Source organism: Pelobates fuscus, chromosome 6 (assembly GCF_036172605.1).
Source record: "Pelobates fuscus isolate aPelFus1 chromosome 6, aPelFus1.pri, whole genome shotgun sequence".
In the NCBI taxonomy this organism is placed as follows: Eukaryota; Metazoa; Chordata; class Amphibia; order Anura; family Pelobatidae; genus Pelobates; species Pelobates fuscus.
The window spans coordinates 32,068,754-32,089,659 of NC_086322.1; the positions used below are offsets into that span (position 1 = coordinate 32,068,754).

At 39.1% G+C, this 20,906-nt stretch overlaps 1 protein-coding gene across 2 annotated transcripts in view; it reads right to left on the reverse strand.

Moving 5' to 3' along the window:
- SLC4A11 (solute carrier family 4 member 11) overlaps positions 1-20,906 on the reverse strand; it is a 188,922-nt gene that overhangs the window by 121,334 nt on the left and 46,682 nt on the right. For both annotated transcript variants that reach the window (XM_063457590.1, XM_063457589.1), the window contains exon 2: positions 4,954-5,004. In XM_063457590.1, coding sequence (XP_063313660.1) covers positions 4,954-5,004 — 51 coding nt within the window. The remainder of the gene's footprint in view (positions 1-4,953; positions 5,005-20,906) is intronic.

Below are 20,906 nucleotides of genomic sequence, written 5' to 3' on the forward strand. Positions count from 1 at the left end.
TCAGGACTATGGCTTAGCCGTGGACATTTCTAGTGGCAGCAGGGATAGCTGAACGTTTTGATATAAGATTTGTGTAGGTGGGCCTGAAAATGAGGGAGTGGTGGCAGTTTAGAAATCATGTCCTGATTTTTCAGCTTTTGCCAGCTCCCACTCTAGCTTTGCCATTCATTCCTATGGGAAAATTTTTGCCACAAGAACGACGATATTCCGAGAACCATTCGGCGAAACGTTCCACAAAGTAATAGCAATCCGATCGGGAACAATCTGCACGTTTTGGTATATTTTTGTCTATGTAGTGTAAAAACTGTGGGAGGAGTTAGGGTGGCAAATTTGGCTATAATAAGAATAATAATAACTAGAAAAGCTACAATTTCTGGGGAAATTGTGTGAAGTGTTCTTGCCTCCATCAGTAGTCTACAACTAGAGTGGGCGGAGTAACTGTTAGTATTTATTTATATAGCACATTTAATTGCAATGTTGTTGCCCAAAGTGCTTCACAGTTACATTAAAACATACAGTTATAAAAAATTAGCAGGTGTAAAAGGCTTTGTCTATGACATCACTTGCTGCTGCAGCCTTGCACAGGTCAGAGTATTTTGGCGGTTGCCATCTTCAAACGGTCGTATTTTAAAAACTATAATTCCTACAGTGAAGAGCTTTATATTGTGAGAATCACAAGACCCAGACCTACATTTTGATGTATAGTATGTCTCTGAGATATTAACAATGAAGGCACAGTCGCAGTTTAGAAATTGCCCTTCAAATGTGAGCTTTGCAGAGTGGAGTTTCAATGAATGTCAATGGAAGGCGTGAGTTGCAAACAAATGGTTATATTGTGAAAACTATCAGGATTATGGCTTAGCTGTGGACATTTCTAGTGGCAGCAGGGATAGCTAAACGTTTTGATATAAGATTTGTGTAGGTGGGCCTGAAAATGAGGGAGTGGTGGCAGTTTAGAAATCATGTCCTGATTTTTCAGCTTTTGCCAGCTCCCACTCTAGCTTTGCCATTCATTCCTATGGGACAAATTTCGCCACAAGAACGACGATATTCCGTGAACCATTCGGCTAAACGTTCCACAAAGTAATAGCAATCCGATCGGGAACAATCTGCATGTTTTGGTATATTTTTGTCTATGTAGTGTAAAAACTGTGGGAGGAGTTAGGGTGGCAAATTTGGCTATAATAAGAATAATAAGAATAATAATAATAATATATATGTGAGATAACATTAAGTGGTCTTGCTTTGCAAGAACACTTAATAATATATATGTGAGATAACATTAAGTGGTCTTGCTATGCAAGAACACTTAATAATATATATGTGAGATAACATTAAGTGGTCTTGCTATGCAAGAACACTTAATAATAATAATAATAATAATAATAATAATATATATGTGAGATAACATTAAGTGGTCTTGCTATGCAAGAACACTTAATAATATATATGTGAGATAACATTAAGTGGTCTTGCTATGCAAGAACACTTAATAATATATATGTGAGATAACATTAAGTGGTCTTGCTATGCAAGAACACTTAATAACTAGAAAAGCTACAATTTCTGGGGAAATTGTGAAGTGTTCTTGCCTCCACCAGTACTCTACAACTGGAGTGGGCGGAGTAACTGTTATTATTTATTTATATAGCACATTTAATTGCAATGTTGTTGCCCAAAGTGCTTCACAGTTACATTAAAACATACAGTTATAAAAACATTAGCAGGTGTAAAAGGCCCTGTCTATGACATCACTTGCTGCTGCAGCCTGGCACAGGTCAGAGTATTTTTGCGGTTGCCATCTTCAAACGGTCATATTTGTAAAACTATAACTACTACAGCGAAGAGCTTTATATTGTGAGAATCACAAGACCCAGACCTACATTTTGATGTATATTATGTCTCTGAGATATTAACAATGAAGGCACAGTCACAGTTTAGAAATTGCCCTTCAAATGTGAGCTTTGCAGAGTGGAGTTTCAATGAATGTCAATGGAAGGCGTGAGTTGCAAACAAATGGTCATATTGTGAAAACCATCAGGACTATGGCTTAGCCGTGGGCATTTCTAGTGGCAGCAGGGATAGCTGAACGTTTTGATATAAGATTTGTGTAGGTGGGCCTGAAAATGAGGGAGTGGTGGCAGTTTAGAAATCATGTCCTGATTTTTCAGCTTTTGCCAGCTCCCACTCTAGCTTTGCCATTCATTCCTATGGGACAAATTTTGCCACAAGAACGACAATATTCCGTGAACCATTCTGCGAAACGTTCCACAAAGTAATAGCAATCCGATCGGGAACAATCTGCACGTTTTGGTATATTTTTGTCTATGTAGTGTAAAAACTGTGGGAGGAGTTAGGGTGGCAAATTTGGCTATAATAAGAAGAAGAATAACTAGAAAAGCTAAAATTTCTGGGGAAATTGTGAAGTGTTCTTGCCTCCACCAGTAGTCTACAACTGGAGTGGGCGCAGTAACTGTTATCATTTATATAGCACATTTAATTGCATCTTTGTTGCACAGTTACATTAAACCATACATTTATAAAAACTCTAGCAGGTGTACAAAAGGCTTTGTCTATGACATCACTTGCTGCTGCAGCCTTGCACAGGTCAGAGTATTTTGGCGGTTGCCATCTTCAAACGGTCGTATTTTAAAAACTATAAATCCTACAGTGAAGAGCTTTATATTGTGAGAATCACAAGACCCAGACCTACATTTTGATGCATAGTATGTCTCTGAGATATTAACAATGAAGGCACAGTCGCAGTTTAGAAATTGCCCTTCAAATGTGAGCTTTGCAGAGTGGAGTTTCAATGAATGTCAATGGAAGGCGTGAGTTGCAAACAAATGGTCATATTGCGAAAACTATCAGGACTATGGCTTAGCCGTGGACATTTTTAGTGGCAGCAGGGATAGCTGAACGTTTTGATATAAGATTTGTGTAGGTGGGCCTGAAAATGAGGGAGTGGTGGCAGTTTAGAAATCATGTCCTGATTTTTCAGCTTTTGACAGCTCCCACTCTAGCTTTGCCATTCATTCCTATGGGACAAATTTCGCCAGAAGAACGACGATATTCCGTGAACCATTCGGCGAAACGTTCCACAAAGTAATAGCAATCCGATCGGGAACAATCTGCACGTTTTGGTATATTTTTGTCTATGTAGTGTAAAAACTGTGGGAGGAGTTAGGGTGGCAAATTTGGCTATAATAAGAATAATAATAATAATAATATATATGTGAGATAACATTAAGTGGTCTTGCTATGCAAGAACACTTAATAATAATATATATGTGAGATAACATTAAGTGGTCTTGCTATGCAAGAACACTTAATTACATCTGTTTGAAAGTGAAACCAGTTTTTTTTCCATGCAGGCTCTGTCAATCATAGCCAGGGAAGGTGTGGCTAGGGCTGCATAAACAGAAACAAAGTGATTTAACTACTAAATGACAGTGAATTGGGCAGTGAAATTGCAGGGGAATTATCTATACACTAAAACTGCTTTATTTAGCTAAAGTAATTCAGGTGACTATAGTGTTCCTTTAACAGCAGGAATTAAGTTTGCAACATGTTTAGCCTTGCAACAATGCTTTCAATTCGGCACTTGCCTTAAATGTAGCCATTGCCACGAGGAACAAGGACCTGATCAATGTGGTCTAGTATCACGTCAATAATGGTAAATTCACAGGAATACACACCTTTTAATGGTCAATGTTGCAGTGATAATAAAGATAAATTGTCCTTTATTTCAAAAGTTTAAAAATTCATATTAAAGTGCAAAACAGCATGGCTTAGAAACTCACTTGGGAACGTGAATAAGCAAAGTAAAATGCTCAAATTCCCATGAGAGTCTGTGAAACATTACAAATTAAGGTGCAAAACAACATGGCAATAAATGTTGCAATAAAGGGCAATTTGTTTCTGATTATTACTGCAACAGCAATAGTTTTAGAATTATGCATTTCTGTGGATTTACTATTATTAGGACCCTCACCACTAGTTCCCCTCCCTTGTAACAGTCCCCACTCGCTGATCATGGGTGGGGGGAAACTCATAAGGAAGCCTCGCCACAGTTTTTTTTTTCTTCTTACTTCTTCAAAGTGACAGCTGACTAGGAAGCACTGGCTAGCCGCCACATAATTAACCCTAGCATTGCTGATTGTTATTTAACTATGTGCATGCTGGCTGATAGTGCTGCCAGCGGGGAAAACCGAATTAAAATGAACTATTACTTGCATGAATGCAAGTGAATGATAATTTGTGAATGTGTGTCCTACTAGATGCATTCTGCTTTGTGAATCTTCCAGGTACTACAGTTTGCATTGGATTCTGATGCAAAAGCACTGATCCTAATGCGGACACGGATTCGTTCGGGGTGGCTGAATTCCACCCATATTTGACTTTAGTAAATAAGAGTAACTGCCATTGCCGAATTTAGTGAATATCCCCATAAGAATCAAATAGAAAATAATTTAAATCAAATTGAAAAATCTTTAACGTCATGGCCTGGCTATTTAAGTCTCAATTTTGTTATTCGTACTCTAACTTGCTACAGTTTGATGTTTAGAGCTCTACAAGGGTATACAATGTTCCAGATTAGCAGAGTTATAGGGAGTCATGTGACATATCTGACAAGGAAAGAAATTATGGGGCAAAAATGTCCGTCACCTTTAAAAGCAGTCACTTTCTATTTATAGGCAAATGTAGACACTTCCATTATGCAGTTTAAAAAGGATATTGCTACAGAAATGTAATCAGCAAACACAGCTAGTCAAAAAAAGTATCTGACTGCACACATATCAATAGATCACACAGGGGGCATTATCAATTATAAATGTAGGGCAATCACTATAGAAACCAGAGCAGTGTTCCTACTGACTGCCTCGGTTTTAGTAACTAGCTCCAGAATTTACTTTTTTTTATGGTTTAGAACATTATACAAAATACACTTACCAGTCTCTTCAAAGAAGTATCCATTTCTGGACATCGCTGCTGGAGGACTCTCTGGAGAAAAAAAAAACAAAAAAAACAAAAGAACAATTTAATTTAATTTTTATAATTCAAAGCAATAAAATGGATAATGATTGTAATTTAATTCAGACAGGTTTTCTTTGACAATGGGTATTACATGGTTACAGCTAAAAGCAAATACGTGCCAACTAAATGATGCATTTTGCTGTAATATATATCTTAAATAATAATCAGAGCTCGTTCGCTAGTTCAGTAATACAGAAGCCGCTAAATGAACTAGCCATGTATACCCCTGGGGGAGAACAACTTATATTACTCCAACACTCTGCAGATACTCCAAGCTCTTGTAGCCAGGAAACACAACACTGCCAGTTGATAGACAGCTCATGTAAGTACCGACCTGGATTAGGCAGAATGTCTTGATGAGCAATTACTTGATTTACTATCAGCAACATTTGAATTCTATATGTATCAGGGCAAATCCTTTTCACATGCTGCCCAAGTTATAGAGCTCCAATGAAACATGGTGGGATCTAGTGACCCTACACCACTACACAAGTCAAAGCAGACAGGACTAGTCCTGTACTCAGACACCTGTTGAGCCTCATTAGGTTTCTCCACAATGTCTCCCATCTCAAAATAACAGGGTGTGCTAAAGATGACCTTGAATGCCTATCTACACTCCCCACAGGATAACCTATCTGAGGGCCTTACCACAGGCTGCAGCTGCTGTTAAAATGTAGTATAAAAATGTGTTAATATCCCCAAGCGAGTTCTACCGTGTGCAGATAATTTAGCAATTTGGAAAATAAGGATTTTGGATGAAGAAGTTGTATTTCTTATAACGGGACCATCATTAACGACAGATACCCAACCTAAAACCCTCAAACTACTAGTATTCTGCTGGTAAATCAGGATTTGACAAAAGTAAAGCATTCGGTTACCATAGTATAACCAAAATGGGAAGTTCCCCTGACCAGCTCCCGTAATCTTCAAGGAATGGATTGCCTCTGCATCCAGCAATGACGGACACTGTTTCAGAGCTCCATTAGCCCACCAAACCGCATCCGGCAAAGAGAATATGGTGATACATCACATGCTCATGGTATTGATTGAATACAACACTTGGGAGTGCAAGGGATAACCGCAAAGAAGTTCTGCTCTCCCGAATTGCAGACAGTCCACTAATCACCAGACACCAGGGACAGTGATCACTTGTTTGCAAGGATGAGTGGCTATAAATGTAAATATTTGCGTGTGTGTGTGTAGCTTTATATTGTATAAGCCCCCACACACACACACACATATAACTGCATACACCTGTGAGAGAGTGTCTAGTTTATTATGTGCAAGTTGCTAGCTGGGTATGAGTGTGAGAAAGGCAGAAGCTAGTAAGGTGTGTAAGAATGTTGACAACTCTGTGTGTTGTGTAGCATTTTCCTTGGTATCTAACCTTTTCTAAGGAAACGATTATTGTGTGCGCATGCGCTCAGTGACATTTATTACTGACGTGGAACCACTGCATAAAATCCAACTTATTTCAATTTAATCAAAATAGATTTTCTCTGCCTCATATTTTTTAATTTTGCATTAATTTATGCCGCTTCAATACCTATGCAGATGCATATACAGTGATGCATAGTCTTTCTTCTTGGCATTTACTCTCTTCATATTAGACTTTCTGCAACGATTGCCTTTATAACCGGTAATCTATCTTTCACAAATGACTCTGGCAGACGTACTTTGTATCTTTCACTATTTTCCTGAGTCAGATGATTTGCTGACCGAACGATAAAATAATGTAATGCATTACACATCTATTAAACAGGTCACATACCAGATTTATAAAGCAAATATCCGTAATACTACTAACTCGCATTCTCCATGGCAAGTAGATCTAAACCTGTTTGCCCCCAAAGATTAGCAACAGATCCCACAATTTTGGCTTTATTCAACAAAAAAAAACAGTCAGCAGAGGTTTTCTTATCACGATCATTAGCACTCCGTAAAAGCTCTACAACGCCTGCGTTGAAAGCCAAGTCTGGCTCGTATCACAGACTGATAAAAATGATAAGTCAAAATGTAATCTACAAAAGTTATGCTCACAAGAGAAATATACCAAACTTTATTGGTAATCACAGAGGCCCTTAGCCTGCAGTTTTGTTGTAATTTTGAAATAAACTCGGTCATACGATGAACACATTTCAAGCTGCAGTGAAAACCAGCAATTATGGTTTTGGCTCAAAAAAACAGTAATCCACAGATTTGTTTTTTTCTTTTTCCCCTCTGCCCATAATTCATTGCAAAGTAAACTACAAACCTTGGCAAGCGAGCTGTGTTTTTCAGTATATTTTGACCCCATGGGTCAAGCCTCTATAATTTAAAAAACAATGTCTGCCTCTTGTTCCAACCACCACCGCTTAGCCATCCGCTCCAGAGAGCATGTGTACTTTTTTTGTATTTGGAGAGATTCCAGCATATTAAATATTACGGTATCACAGTATGTGGCCTCCTCATGTTAAATATCCTGGTAATAATAATATGTAAATATTTTAATAACAAGGAGGCGATCTGTTTAACAGCTGTACATTCTGCCGCACAATGTATATTTTGGCGTATGAAGAGCAGAGAGTCTCCACTGAAAGTAAACATGTACCCTTAAAGCAGAGGTAGGCGACCTTTGGCACTCCACATGTTGTGGACTACTTCTCCCCTGATGCTTTGCCAGCATTAGAGCTGTCAGAGCATTAAGGGAAATGTAGTTCGCAACATCTAGATTGGCAAAGGTTGCCTACCCCTGACAGAAACCTGTATTGCTAACACTATAGTGCCCTATCTGCAGATTTGTTTTATGTCGACAGTCTCCATTCCAGTAAAAACGTGGAAGGAAAAGAGAAAAGGTTTCTATACTTACCTTTTCTCCGACACCAAGACTGCTCCGCCTCCCACGACGTCATCCGACTCTTGATTCAATAGCCAATCCGGTGCTCCTCAGAGAATTCAATGCCTTCCTGTGAGCCTCCAGCCTCACTTGTACTCTGTTGTTGTAGAGAAAGCGCCTCTAGTGGCTGTGAGGAGGAAAGCAACCACTAGCAGTGTGTTTATGGAAAAAAATTTGTTCAGTTTACCTTTCCTAAAGCCCCTGTATCTTAATGATTATACCCCCCACCCCCCTTTTTTTTGCTACTTGCCTTCATCTGTATCGCTCATATTTCCTTCCTTGTGCAGAATCTTAATACCTGGGTGCCGCCATTTTGTTCTCGTCTGTCTAGGTTATCTGCAGGTCGCCCTTCTGTGCAATTCTTTGGACTGATGGATTGTGGGTATATTAACTGAGCAACTGAAATGGAACTTTACTTTGGGCTCAGCCCATCGAAAAAAAGGCAAAAGATCACGCTCTGCATGAGAAAAAGTAGTCCCTACTTCATCTTATGTATAGCTGAAAAAATAAGGTGAATGTTAAAGAGACACTATAGGCATTAAAACAACTTTAGCTTAATGAAGTAGTTTTGGTGTGTAGATCATGCCCCTGCAGTCTCACTGCTCAATTCTCTGCCAGTAAAGGTGTTAACTTTTGTATTTTATACAGCTGAGTCACAGGCTGTGACTCACCCAGTTTGCATGAAAAATGGTTTCATTTGCAGATGTTAACTTACTTTAGAAGGTTTTATCTCCTGCTATGTAAATGAACTATACAGTCACACATAGAAGGCTCCTGCATGATGATAAAATTCTAAATTAAACAGACTGTGCTATAAAGGAAGTTTAAACATTAGCTCTTTTACCGGAAGGGTTTAGAAAACGTGATTTAACTCCTAAATGGCAGAGAACTGAGCAGTGAGGCTGCAGGGGCATGCTCTCTACACCAAAACTGCTTCAATTAAGCTCAAGTTGTTTTGGAGACTATAGTACCCCTTTAAAATATAAATAAATAAAAACAATGGGAAACAAGAACAAAACCGGATTCATTTAAATGCAAAATCTGCTCTGCGAAGTAACAAAGCAGCTTTAATGGGTCATAAAGCACAATGGGAACAGGAATTCCTAACACAAAGTGCCAATTCTAATGTGTTAGAGAAAACCCAAGGTATGGTTTTCATGTACAGGAGATAATATCACTAGGTTCTGAGTTGAGATTTCTAGGGTGACGTTACAGGTTTTTCCATCCAATATAAAGCCTTCAGTGTACATGGAAAAAGCCTAGCATTCCCTCAAACCATTTGGATGTGTTGCCGGTAACCAGCAATAGTGATCTAGAGAAATCTTGCAAACACGAACCACAGCGGAGTACACAGAAGCAGTCTACACAGATTGTATTTATCTACATTTACCAGAAAAGGCATTCTTTTCAGATAAAATAATATGTGGTTTGTCATTTAAACCTGAGCTACCTAGTGATAAAAAGCGACAACTATCAGGACAACAGCATAGCAGGTCTAATCCTTTCAGTAAATGTTAAATCCAGGATGCAGACACATCGGTGTCATCTTCGAGATTACTGCAAAACATCACGTCTTCCATAAAAAAGCGTGGGATAAAATAGAGGGTGCAAAAAAAATGTCAGACCACTAACAGACCAAGCTCAATAACAGCATATAGCAGCCATTACTAATTCTCTCCAATGGTATACATTAAAATGGAAACTTTAAAAATAAATGTAAAATGGTTTGGGCAGCTGTACAGTTAGAATCTATATTTTTCTGTAAGAACTACCGTCATCCTATATTTGTCATTATTCACATAAAAATTTAGAATGTACGAAAGTCATGGTCTGGTGCACCTTGCCTTACTATTTCTGCACGTTCGACCTCACGCAATCACATCTCACGTTAGATAGTCTAACAAGTAGTTATGTGAGAGATTTACAGCTTATTTGCATTTAATTAATTCTAATCTGTTTCTTATAAAATCAATCAACATACAAGCGTTTATACACACACACACACACACACACACACACTCGGATTCTCAAAAATTAGAAAATGGCAAAGCTACACAGAATTTTGGGAACCTGTTCTAAAGCCGGATATTATGGCACAAACCGGACTTTACATAGGACACGAGGCCATGCATTTAGACTGGAAGAAAGACAATTTTGTCTAAGGCAAAGGAAAGGTTTTTTTACTGCAAGAACAATCAGAATGTGGAATTCTCTGCCTGAAGAGGTGGTTTTATCAGAGTCCATACAGATGTTCAAACAGCTACTGGATGCATACTTGCAAAAACAGAATATTAAAGGATATAATCTTTCAATATAGGGTAATAACTGCTTGATCCAAGGATAAATCTGACTGCCATTCTGGGGTCAAGAAGGAATTTTTTTCCTAGCTTGTTGCAAAATTGTGCTTCAAACTGGGTTTTTTTGCCTTCTTTTGGATCAACAGCAAAAAACAAATGTGAGGAAGGCTGAACTTGATGGTTGCAAGTCTCTTTTCAGCTATGTAATCTCAGAGGGGTTTATACAGAGAATTGCCATAATAAGCCATCACAGGGGGGACGGGGGACGGAGGCTAACAGCACACTGGAGCAGTTGCCATTTTCCTCAGCGCCCATAGCCCTACTTTGAATCCTCCGACAGGCACGCAACCAGGGCACTCAGCCGCAAATGCTTTTTCCTACCCCCGGGTACGAAATCATGCAACAAAAGCCTTAAGGCCTACCGTGCCGGCGCCCGACCGCCAGAGAAAGTTGGAGGGATACCAGCATGGTTCAGGGCTGGCGCCTCGGTACTACAACTTGCTCCAGACAGTCCAGAGGAGATGGGTCGGAGAACCCAAAAAGTTACCGTGCACGCCCAAAACGCAGCACGACATCGGCCTAACGCTGCAGCCACCGCAAGAAAAGGCCCAAACTCCAAACCCCCACTGAGGCTTCACCATTACCGTCAGTGGACGGGAAAGTAGACACAGCACAGGCCATGGAGGTGACCGAACAGGAGCGTACACAAACCACAGCGATGTCGGCCCCAGCGACTAAGAGGGACATTCAGGATATGCTGACAGGCCTCCAGAGAATGTGGCAAGCAGACTGAAGTGCAAGTGGTAACAGCTCGCACCCAAGCCACAGAAACAGAGGTACAAGATTTAAAACAAAGCATATACACCTTACCGATTACCGTGAGGGAGCTGCAATCCTCACAAACCAGACGATCGAGGCAGGAGGAGGAATGTCAAAATCAGGGGGGTATCGGAGATCCTGCACTTGGAAGGACTTCCACATTTTGTATGACAGATAGTGGCCTCACTCCTACCCAAGAAACAGGCCAAATACTTCTCATTTGATGGGGGTCTACAGAAAAGCCAAATGCCACAAACAGCACCCCGAGACCTTATACTACGCTACCAGAAACTATCCGACAAACTAGCCCTAATGTTGGCAATTAAAGGGAAGACACCATAGGACTTTCAAATCATACCAAATAGTATTTTTCCAGGACTTGAGCAGGGACACATTACTTTGGCATAAAAGCATGCAACCCACCACCAAAACCCTCCAGGCTGCAGGACTTTCTTACAGGTGGGCAACACCCAGGTGACTGGGTCAAGAAAGAGGGCAAAAACATACAAGATCACCGATCCAGTGGAAGGCCCGGTTTTGCTAGCCACTCTGGGACTCCCCAGCCACACCACAACCTCACACCTAGTGTTTTAGTTTCTGTTTTTACATATTGGTTTAGGTTTGTTTTAATTTAAAGTATGCAGAACGTTAAACAATTGTTTACCTGACATACTACACTGTACTGTTAGAGCCCTAACAGGCTGATGTCAAGCTGATTATAAACAGCTGATCCTGACCTTAATCTAGGCTCCAGTGACAATCATAACCTCTTCCTCACCCTCCCCCCCACCCCCCTTTTATAGCCAATATAAAGGTGGGTACTGAGTGTTGAATGAATCCTTATAACGGACTAACCCTATTCATGGAGAGTGCAATGTATAAGTGTGACGTGTGTTTACAGCCCTAAGGTTTATATCGTTATGTATCGCTACGAACGTGGCCTTTACACCACTCCTCTGTTATCGAATAATGAAAATAAATAATTAAAAATAAATAAGCAAGCCATCACATTTGTATCAAAGTGTGAGAAAAAGAAGAACTCCTTTGGGTATACATGCAACAAGTAATTGCATAGAAATTAAGCTTGCTGAAAAAGTAACAAAGTTCTAAAAAAACACACAATGAGAAGTATCACATTCTACGATTAAGGCAATTTAAAAACAAATGTTGGTGCTTCCAATTAATGAAAATGGATAGCCAGATCATGGTCTTGTTCTGGAAGGAAAGCGGGGTATTAAAACCAAATGAAAGAATGACAAGATAGCCGTTCATTTCAGTTAATGGCTCTTCTGATTTGGAGCCAGTTCCCTGACAACACTTCAGTGCTTAGAGACCATTGTGCAAATTCTGCTAGAGTCAGAAATTGCAAGGTTCCACCTCCGACAGAGACTCAAGAGGGAATTCTAGTAGAAACACGAAAAATCTCAGGTGGGTAGGTAAACAAGAAAAATACAATATAAAAAAAAAAAAAAAAACTACGAAAAATGATTACATAAGAGAAAAATATAACAAGTAACACTTGCAAAAACAAATTTTGATGGACCTAGTATTCTGTAAATATCAAAACTACTGTACTAGGATTTCTAAAGACCGAAAGAAACCGTGAGAATGATAACCAACATTGTACACGTCTTTAAGAAGAATTAAAAAAAAAAAGATATAAAACATAGGTCAGAATGCCATCACAGACAGACAGATTTTGATTCTTTTTATCTCCCTTGTAGGATGTAAAATCTTAAGAGACTAAGTCAACTACGACAGGACTTTGCATCTTTGGAGACAGCAAAATTGAATTTGTACATCACGCCAATTAAATTTCTAGCAACCGTATAGATATAGCATGGTTTAACAATTTAGATTTTGGTCATTTCGACCTTCCTGGGTATTACTGCGTTGCCATCATAATCTATAAATCAACTGCCTGCACAGAATTAAAGAAAATGGGGAACATACAGAACTATGGCACAATGACACATAGCGTGTCATAGCAACTGTTTTATCCGTTCATGGCCAGCTAAGAATTGGGCCACACTTTGCCACTTGTGAAAGTCAACTCATTTTTTTTATACAGATTTTGTGGTTGTTGTTGGAGTAGTATGGCATCTTCCTTATCAGCAACCCAGAACTCCATGCTATTCCAGTGAGTCCTCACTGGTTGGAATGGATAAAGCATACTGATCTTGTCCCAGGAAACTAAACACAACAAACGGGTTATGGTCACAGCACTGCCTCCCCAAAGATTCAAAAACAGAGGTGTTCTGTAATATGCAACAAAAAAGTGTTCAGTTTTAAAATTACCCAGAAACCAATCTTTCCACTGTTTCTACTGGTGAGCAAGCAAATGCAACGTGTTCTTTGAAACCTTGTACAAAAAGTTTCAAAACCTTGCTCATGTGCTGTATTCACGATGTATCAAGGACAGGCCAGTCATCGGTCCATTACTGACGCCCTCTTTAGGAAAATTCCACCATTTTATCCCACAACTACTTACAAGTGTTCTATGCAGCCCAAATAAAGCCTTGAAAACCTACACAAAACAAAAGGCTAATCTCCAATAAGCATTGGCTACATTCCTGAATGAGCAGCCAGCGTACTCTGATAAATTGATTAAATTCATATGCTTGAAGGCTTGTAATAAACTCACCAGCAGACATTTATTCCTGGATTACAGTTCAGGGTCTGTGCCCCCCAAAAATATAACAATGTGCACATTCCCCGGATGCTTCAAAGCTACAAACATATGAAGCGCCACAGGCATTTAATTAGAAGGATGCAGGCCAGGCAAATTTGCTTTTTTATGTTTTTTTTTCCCCCCATTCTTCTTCTCTTTTCTCAAAAACTCTGACCGCTTCTGACATTCTAAATACGACCTTTGGCAGCTGATCTAAAAACAAGCTTGTGCGTCTACGTTAATGCGACAGGCTTCGCCATATAATTGTAAGATCTCAACTTTAAATATTTTGAAGAACTTTAAATTGACATGACTGCCTCATTAAGAGGTATAGTTTAAAGTATATTTTGAATCTAATCAGTGCAGTGGATCAGAATATCAGAAATGTTATTAGGAAGGATTTATTTTTTTCCCAAAACGCTGACTCCTACCTTTTAGGTCACAACTACACAATTATTTCCCACCTGTGAGATCTCCTGCTTGCTTTAGGCTCCTTCCTTGTACAGGGACACTCCAGGCACCCAGACCACTTCTGCTCATTGGAGAGCTCTGGGTGCCAACTCCCACCACCCTTAACCCTGCAAGTGTAATTAGTGCAGGGTTAACTCCTCTGCTACGCATGAGGACCTCCAGCGTCGCCAGAATCCCCATAGGAAAACATTGAATAATCCTTTCCTATGGGGAAGTCCAACGCGCGTGCGGCCATTGCCATGCATGCGCATTAGGTCTCCCCCGCTGGCGGACGTCAGAGGGGAAGGAGCGTGGGCGGAGCCTGACCCAGTGCTGAGGGACATTGGCATTGGATTCAGGTAAGTGTCTGAAGGGGTTTTAACTCCTTCAGCGACGTCGGATAGGTGGCAGGAGGGAGGGGGGCACTGTAAATTTCTCTAGTGCCAGGAAAACAGGTTTGCTGTAAAGGTGAGCTTTTGGGAAGATGACCGGTGCAGATTTAACCAAAAAAAAAAAAAATTTTAAAAAGGGATACTATGTATCTAAGTTTAACTACTTATTTATAGTAGTGATTAAGACCCTGTTGTTAGAGAAATGTATTTAATGAATATAAAACACATATGGATATGTCTTGTTATTTATTATGCAATTCAAAAATAGTAATATAACCCAAGAGACACTACATCAGCTATGTCCAAATATGGCTAAGCATCAGTTAAAGTTAGCCATTACTGATAAAGACTAAGCTGAAATAAGCAAGACCCTTCTAAACCTACTGTATTACACATATATGTTGGTGCCTTAGTACTAAAATTAATAGATCTCACATATCAGCTCCAAAAACATACAACTGACAGGTCTAGTTTTTATTCTGTTTGAACCACAAAGCCATATTTTATTTTACTGTAAAGGATCTGTCATTTTACCATATATACTAGAGTATAAGCCGACCCGAATATAAGCCGAGGCCCCTAATTTTACCCCAAAAACCTGGGAAAACTTATTGACTCGAGTATAAGACTAGGGTGGGAAATGCAGCAGCTAATGGCAAATTTCTAAATAAAATTAAATCCTAAAAAAATTATATTAATTGAATATTTATTTACAGTGTGTGTATGTGTAATACAACTTTAACAAAAATAGATGCTGAAAAATTAGCTGATGCTTGAATATTTTTTTATTATTATTCATATTTATATATTATTTTATTATTTTTTTCATCCCCCCTCCCTGCTTGATACATGGCAGGCTCTCACTCCCTGGTGGTCCAGTGGCATTGGCAGTTCAGTGGAGGGGGCTGTCAGGGAGCGTTTACTTACCTCTCCTGCAGCTCCTGTCAGCTCCCTTCTCCTCCGCGTCAGTCCGGTCAGCTCCCTCTGCAAGTCACAGTGTAAGTCTCACGGCCGCACTATGACCCCGCGGCTCTCGCGAGACTTACACTGGGAGCTGACCGGACCGGCGTGGAGGAGAAGGGAGCTGACAGGAGCTGCAGGAGAGGTAAGTAAGAGCTTCCTGCCAGCCCCCTCCTACACAGCCCCCTGTCTGTATTATGGCAATGTAAATTACCATAATACAGACATTGACTCGAGTATAAGTCGAGTTGGGGTTTTTCAGCACAAAAAATGTGCCGAAAAACTCAACTTATACAAAGTGTTACTACCTACTGAGGCCATGTGATTACAACTATTTGTTACATGCAGAAATCAGCCTCTTGTTTCAAATAACCGCTTAAAAGGGGAGCCATGAATCCTGCTGATTAGCTCACCGACTCACTGTACATATTTTATCCTAAGGATTGCTTCAGCTGCTCTGATTAGTGGTTTAGACCTGTTAGAAATATCCATTTTAAAATCTAGCATGTACTCTAAATATATATATATATATATCACCTTTAAACCGAGGAAACCAGAGAGAAAATAAAGCAGTTTAGTGTGAATTAGGAAATAATTAATGCTACGGAGTGTTCGGGAGATATTCAGGGGTCCTGTCATTTGTGCGAGTGTCTAGAACCAATTCCGAAGACACTCCATAGTAGCCACATAGGTTTCTTGAATTCCATTCCAAGTTGTTCGTATTGTTCCCATCCCATAATAGTTACCTCCAGCTCTATGACCAGACAACACAGGTTCCACTTGTGACCATTCATACAATCCCACTACCCAGGTAGTCACATATCCCCAGATATTTCAAATGGCCAGCCAGCTGGCTGCAGCAGAGAATGCGGGCAGGCGGAGCACAACTCTAAAACGTATTTAGCGACTTAATTATCTACTTATAACCATTTATGTAAAAGTTTAGGACTGAACCCCACGGTTAACATATCCATGGCAACAGCATGTCGGTATAAAAAGGGCCAAGGTGCTGAAATGAAGGCGCCAAGTGGGCAATTCTCAAAAAAACCACAATGTAGCACATTAAATAAATAAAAAAATAAAAAAATTAATTCCTTGTTGCCATCCTAGGGATCATATCAACACAAGTTAAACCATGATTCGATAAGGCAAGATATTCACTATGGCCAGCCAAGCCAGCAAAGAAAAAATAAAAACATTTCTTATCACATATGGAGTTTTAGAAATCATATATAGGTTGGTTGCACATTTTTCCTCCAAAACAAGTGAATGTCACCGCGGCCCCTTTGCCAGGATTTTCACAGAATTTCTATTTTTAAGCTTTCTACGCACTCACATGTCTACAACTCACAGTATTGAGTTTTTAAACTCTGAAAGTTTCATTTTGAAATGCTTAATTTTCTACTCTAAATTACAGTCACATAAAAAGTTATCACTAGGTAGTGGTAGCTCAGCTTCACCAATAACCAATTAACCAGCACAGGTCGATTCAAGTTAAGATGGCAGCCTACTGGAAGAGGACAATGTATTGAAGGTCAAGGAATAAACATTGTATTGTCTTAAAATAAGTCAACGCGAGGTTGCTGTGGGCAAAAAGATAGCACCCAAACAGCATATCAACCCGATTTCACACCGACATACATAATTACTGCAATAAATCAATAAGTTATCACAAACCTCTTATTGGTGGCAATAAATGGACAGCGATCGCCAACTCTTTCAAAAAGTAATATGATCCTCGTAATCTTACAGTCATATGACGGTACACAAAGAAAAGCACACATCTGCAATAACCGAGTACATCCTACTGCTGATAACAAACCTGAGCAAATAATGTAATCGCTGAATAAAGAAACGTTTCCAGATAAGAGTTTAATAAACACAGCTAATAAGTCTCTGCCTTCCTTCCAAAGAAGCCTCTACAAATACAAATTGTTTATACACACACACACACAAAAATATATATATTTATACATACTTACAGAATATTTAGATTAACTTACAGAATATTTAGATTCTGTAAAAAAATATATAATCTAAATATATATTTACACATACACACACAGAACCACAAAATTATATACATATACACAAACACAATGTACACACACACAGAACAAACAACCACACTGCTCGGAGCTTTAACGTCTTTGCCAGCTTTTACAGAACAAGAATAAAGACAAAGTCAGACCGGGTATTAATCAGGCACTGATTCTGCATTGAACACATCTCCATAATGCATCTGCCACTACAGCATATATAACTCCATACCGGCAGGGTTATACAAAGGCTGGAGGATCTATAGACAGAACTTGGAAAACATGCAGCTCCGGGTACTTGTGGCTTTACAGAGACCCCTTTGCTCCACACTGTGGGAGATCCGTGGAAAATACACCCTGAGTACAATGAGTCCATAATTAATACGAAGTCAAAGTTTACAATGAAAAATGATGTGCGGAGTGTTTTCTATATCTAACTAATCCTTTAAAATGTGGAATCTCTGTAAAAAAAAAAAAAAAACACATAAAAAAGTCAAGATAAGAGGAACGCCCTGGCATACGGAGTATGGGCATCTTAGGTTCTGTGTCCCACTTCACTTTAGTAACAATAAAGCAACAATAGGGATTTTGTTAGCCGATTAACGAACGGTGGATGGGGGAACAAATCAGCTTACAGGCTGGCCATTTCCAAATTTGAGATACCAAAGCAAAATAACACTGCACTTACAAGGGCACACAATTTTAAAAGCATTACAATAAATAAAATATAATCATGTGCAGCTGAGCTCATATTTCACTAAACCAAGCACAATGAAAAGTTATTTAGTATGCCATTAAACCAAGCAGATTCGCTTCTTTGTAGCGTTCGGATATAATTGCACGGGATTGTACAGATGTTCCGTAACAGCAAAACAGAGGTTAGAAATCCATAAACATCTGGCCCGGCAGGGGAGATTAGAGAACCCGGGCTAAGGAAGAAACATACCTGCGTAGTATACCTTCCATACTACAATCAACAGTCTGAGAGCCTGTGCAATCAGTGGGACAAATTGCTATTTAACTGCTGGTAAAAATCACAGTCAGGCTGATAAAGAGACCATAAAAATAAAAAAATAAAAGAATTAACTGTTTGACTACAGCAGTACAACACGACAGAATTAAAGGGATGCAAAGAAAATCAAACCATTTAATATTTACTGACCTCGGTCACAGGACAAGCCAGGAAGCATTCTAACAAGGTTTTATCACTTTTTTTTTTCTTTATTGAATCTATTAAAACGCAACAGAATTTAATAGGTCCAGAACTCTAAAACAAATTTAACAGTTAAACTAAAGTAAATAAAAATGATCACATAAACGAGGACCAGAGAAATTTACAACAAGTGAGCGGATTGCATAGAAATAGCAGTTCACAGAAAGAGGAATTAAACGTTTGCTACTTCTCATTTCTGCAAAAAAATACACACTAGGCTTCTTTACGCAGAGAACTTGGTTTTTGGTTGCGTTTTGTGTTAAAGAGAAAAAGAAGAAGAAGAAAAAAAACTATAAAAAGTTGTAGTTCTAGTGGAAAGGTAACATGTAAGGCTTCACATGGGTTTCTGATCACAGCTGAAGCTTTTGATTTAGCAATTTGGATTTTTAATCTTTTCAAGAGTTAAAAAAAAAAAAAGGTTCTCAGGGCTGTCGCCTTGACAAGGGATTGTCCTAACCTTTCGCCATCTACATGTAAAAAGAGGGTGCTAAATGGAGATTTAAAAAAGTATAAATAAAAAAAAAAAAACGGAAGAGAGAATTTCTCTACAGCGTGTCTCATGGCTTGGCGCCCACTCTGGACCTTTTAAGAACAAGTTAGAGGACTTGTATATTTCTAGGTGTAGAAAGCAAGATCTCTTTTCTAGTCCCTGCTCCCTTCTCCCAAAACCCCCTCACATTTTTTCAGGTACATCCAGATCATCCGAGTCCCTGACTTCCCACTGTGTATTTGACCCTCGCCATTTTAGATCGTAAGCCCGTTTGTTCCAGTATACAAAGAGCTAAAATACAGTAATCGAATAAAAATAGATAAAACAATGTTGCTACAATCACAAGTGTTATGTCACCCAACAACACTAATAAATAGTAAGAAAATAAAGTCAATAGGTGAGAGCAAACACATAAAATGGTAAAATACTACCACTGCAGGACCTTGGATGGTAAACTATAGCTCTTAAATATCTGCAATAAAACATAAAATACAAATCATAGCGTATTATATAACAGAATACAGCATATAAAAGTACCAACTGGTCAAACTCACATATTGCTGAGCCTATTTGTAAGCACGCTCAGACTTTTATGGCTCTTCAATATGTGTAGCATCCAAGTTGCTGCTTACTGGATCTGCTTGTAGCCAAAAATGCGGCTTCCAAACTTAAATAAGTGGAAAAATATTTCTTTATTGGGCTCACAATGCAGAAAATAAAACAGCAAGATAAAATAAAATCAGACAGCACAACGCGTTTCGACTTGACAGTCTTTACCAAGTGCTAGTCTGCTCCCTTCTCTCAAACACCCTTCCCATCCTTTCAGGTACATCCAGATCATCTGAGTCCCTGACTTCCCACTGCGTATTTGACCTTCGCCATTTTAGATCGTAAGCCCATTTGTTCCAGTATGTCAAACATGTTTTGCTAGATTACATCTATATCCATTGTACAGCACTGCAGAAGATGTTGGCGCTATATAAATAATTGTAATCTAGAGAAACGGTCGCTCTGATCAAATCACTTAAGACAGAAGCAACCACCAGCTGCTGTTCGGATATTACCAACAATTCTCTACAAACAACAGACATCTTCCACTCACCTGGCCAAGACCTTCTCAGTTACCCACTTAAAGTAAACAAAATCAAAGTGTGGCTCTACTGTGCTTCTATTCATAAATTGAAAATGACAGAAAGCATGTTAAATCTGAGAATGTTTGGTTGATCAGTAACTGTCCCACAGCAAGCTATAAATGTCAAGGTTTGTTTAAGAGATCGTAGTCATTGCCTTTGTTCAAGAGGCTGACAAAAGAAATAGGATCAGATCACAGTTCAAAAACAGGTACAGGCGTATAATTTGGTTTAATTTAGTTCAGGTCAAGCAGAAATGTACATAATAAACTGACCGTAGCAACTTGTAAACAAACATTGGACAACTTGTTCAGTGGGTGAGTGTACAACCGGTTTTCTGTGTCCTACACAAAAACGCGCTTTTAAACCTCATCATTAAAAATTCTTGTGGACCAGTAAACACATTTTGCACAAACCTGATCATTTGCAGTGATGTAAAATTTCTATTACTTTGATTTAAATTTAAAAAAAAAAAAAAAAAAGTGTTTAATCTGCAGTGCTAAAGAACACTTGTTACAGGACGAAAGCTGTGC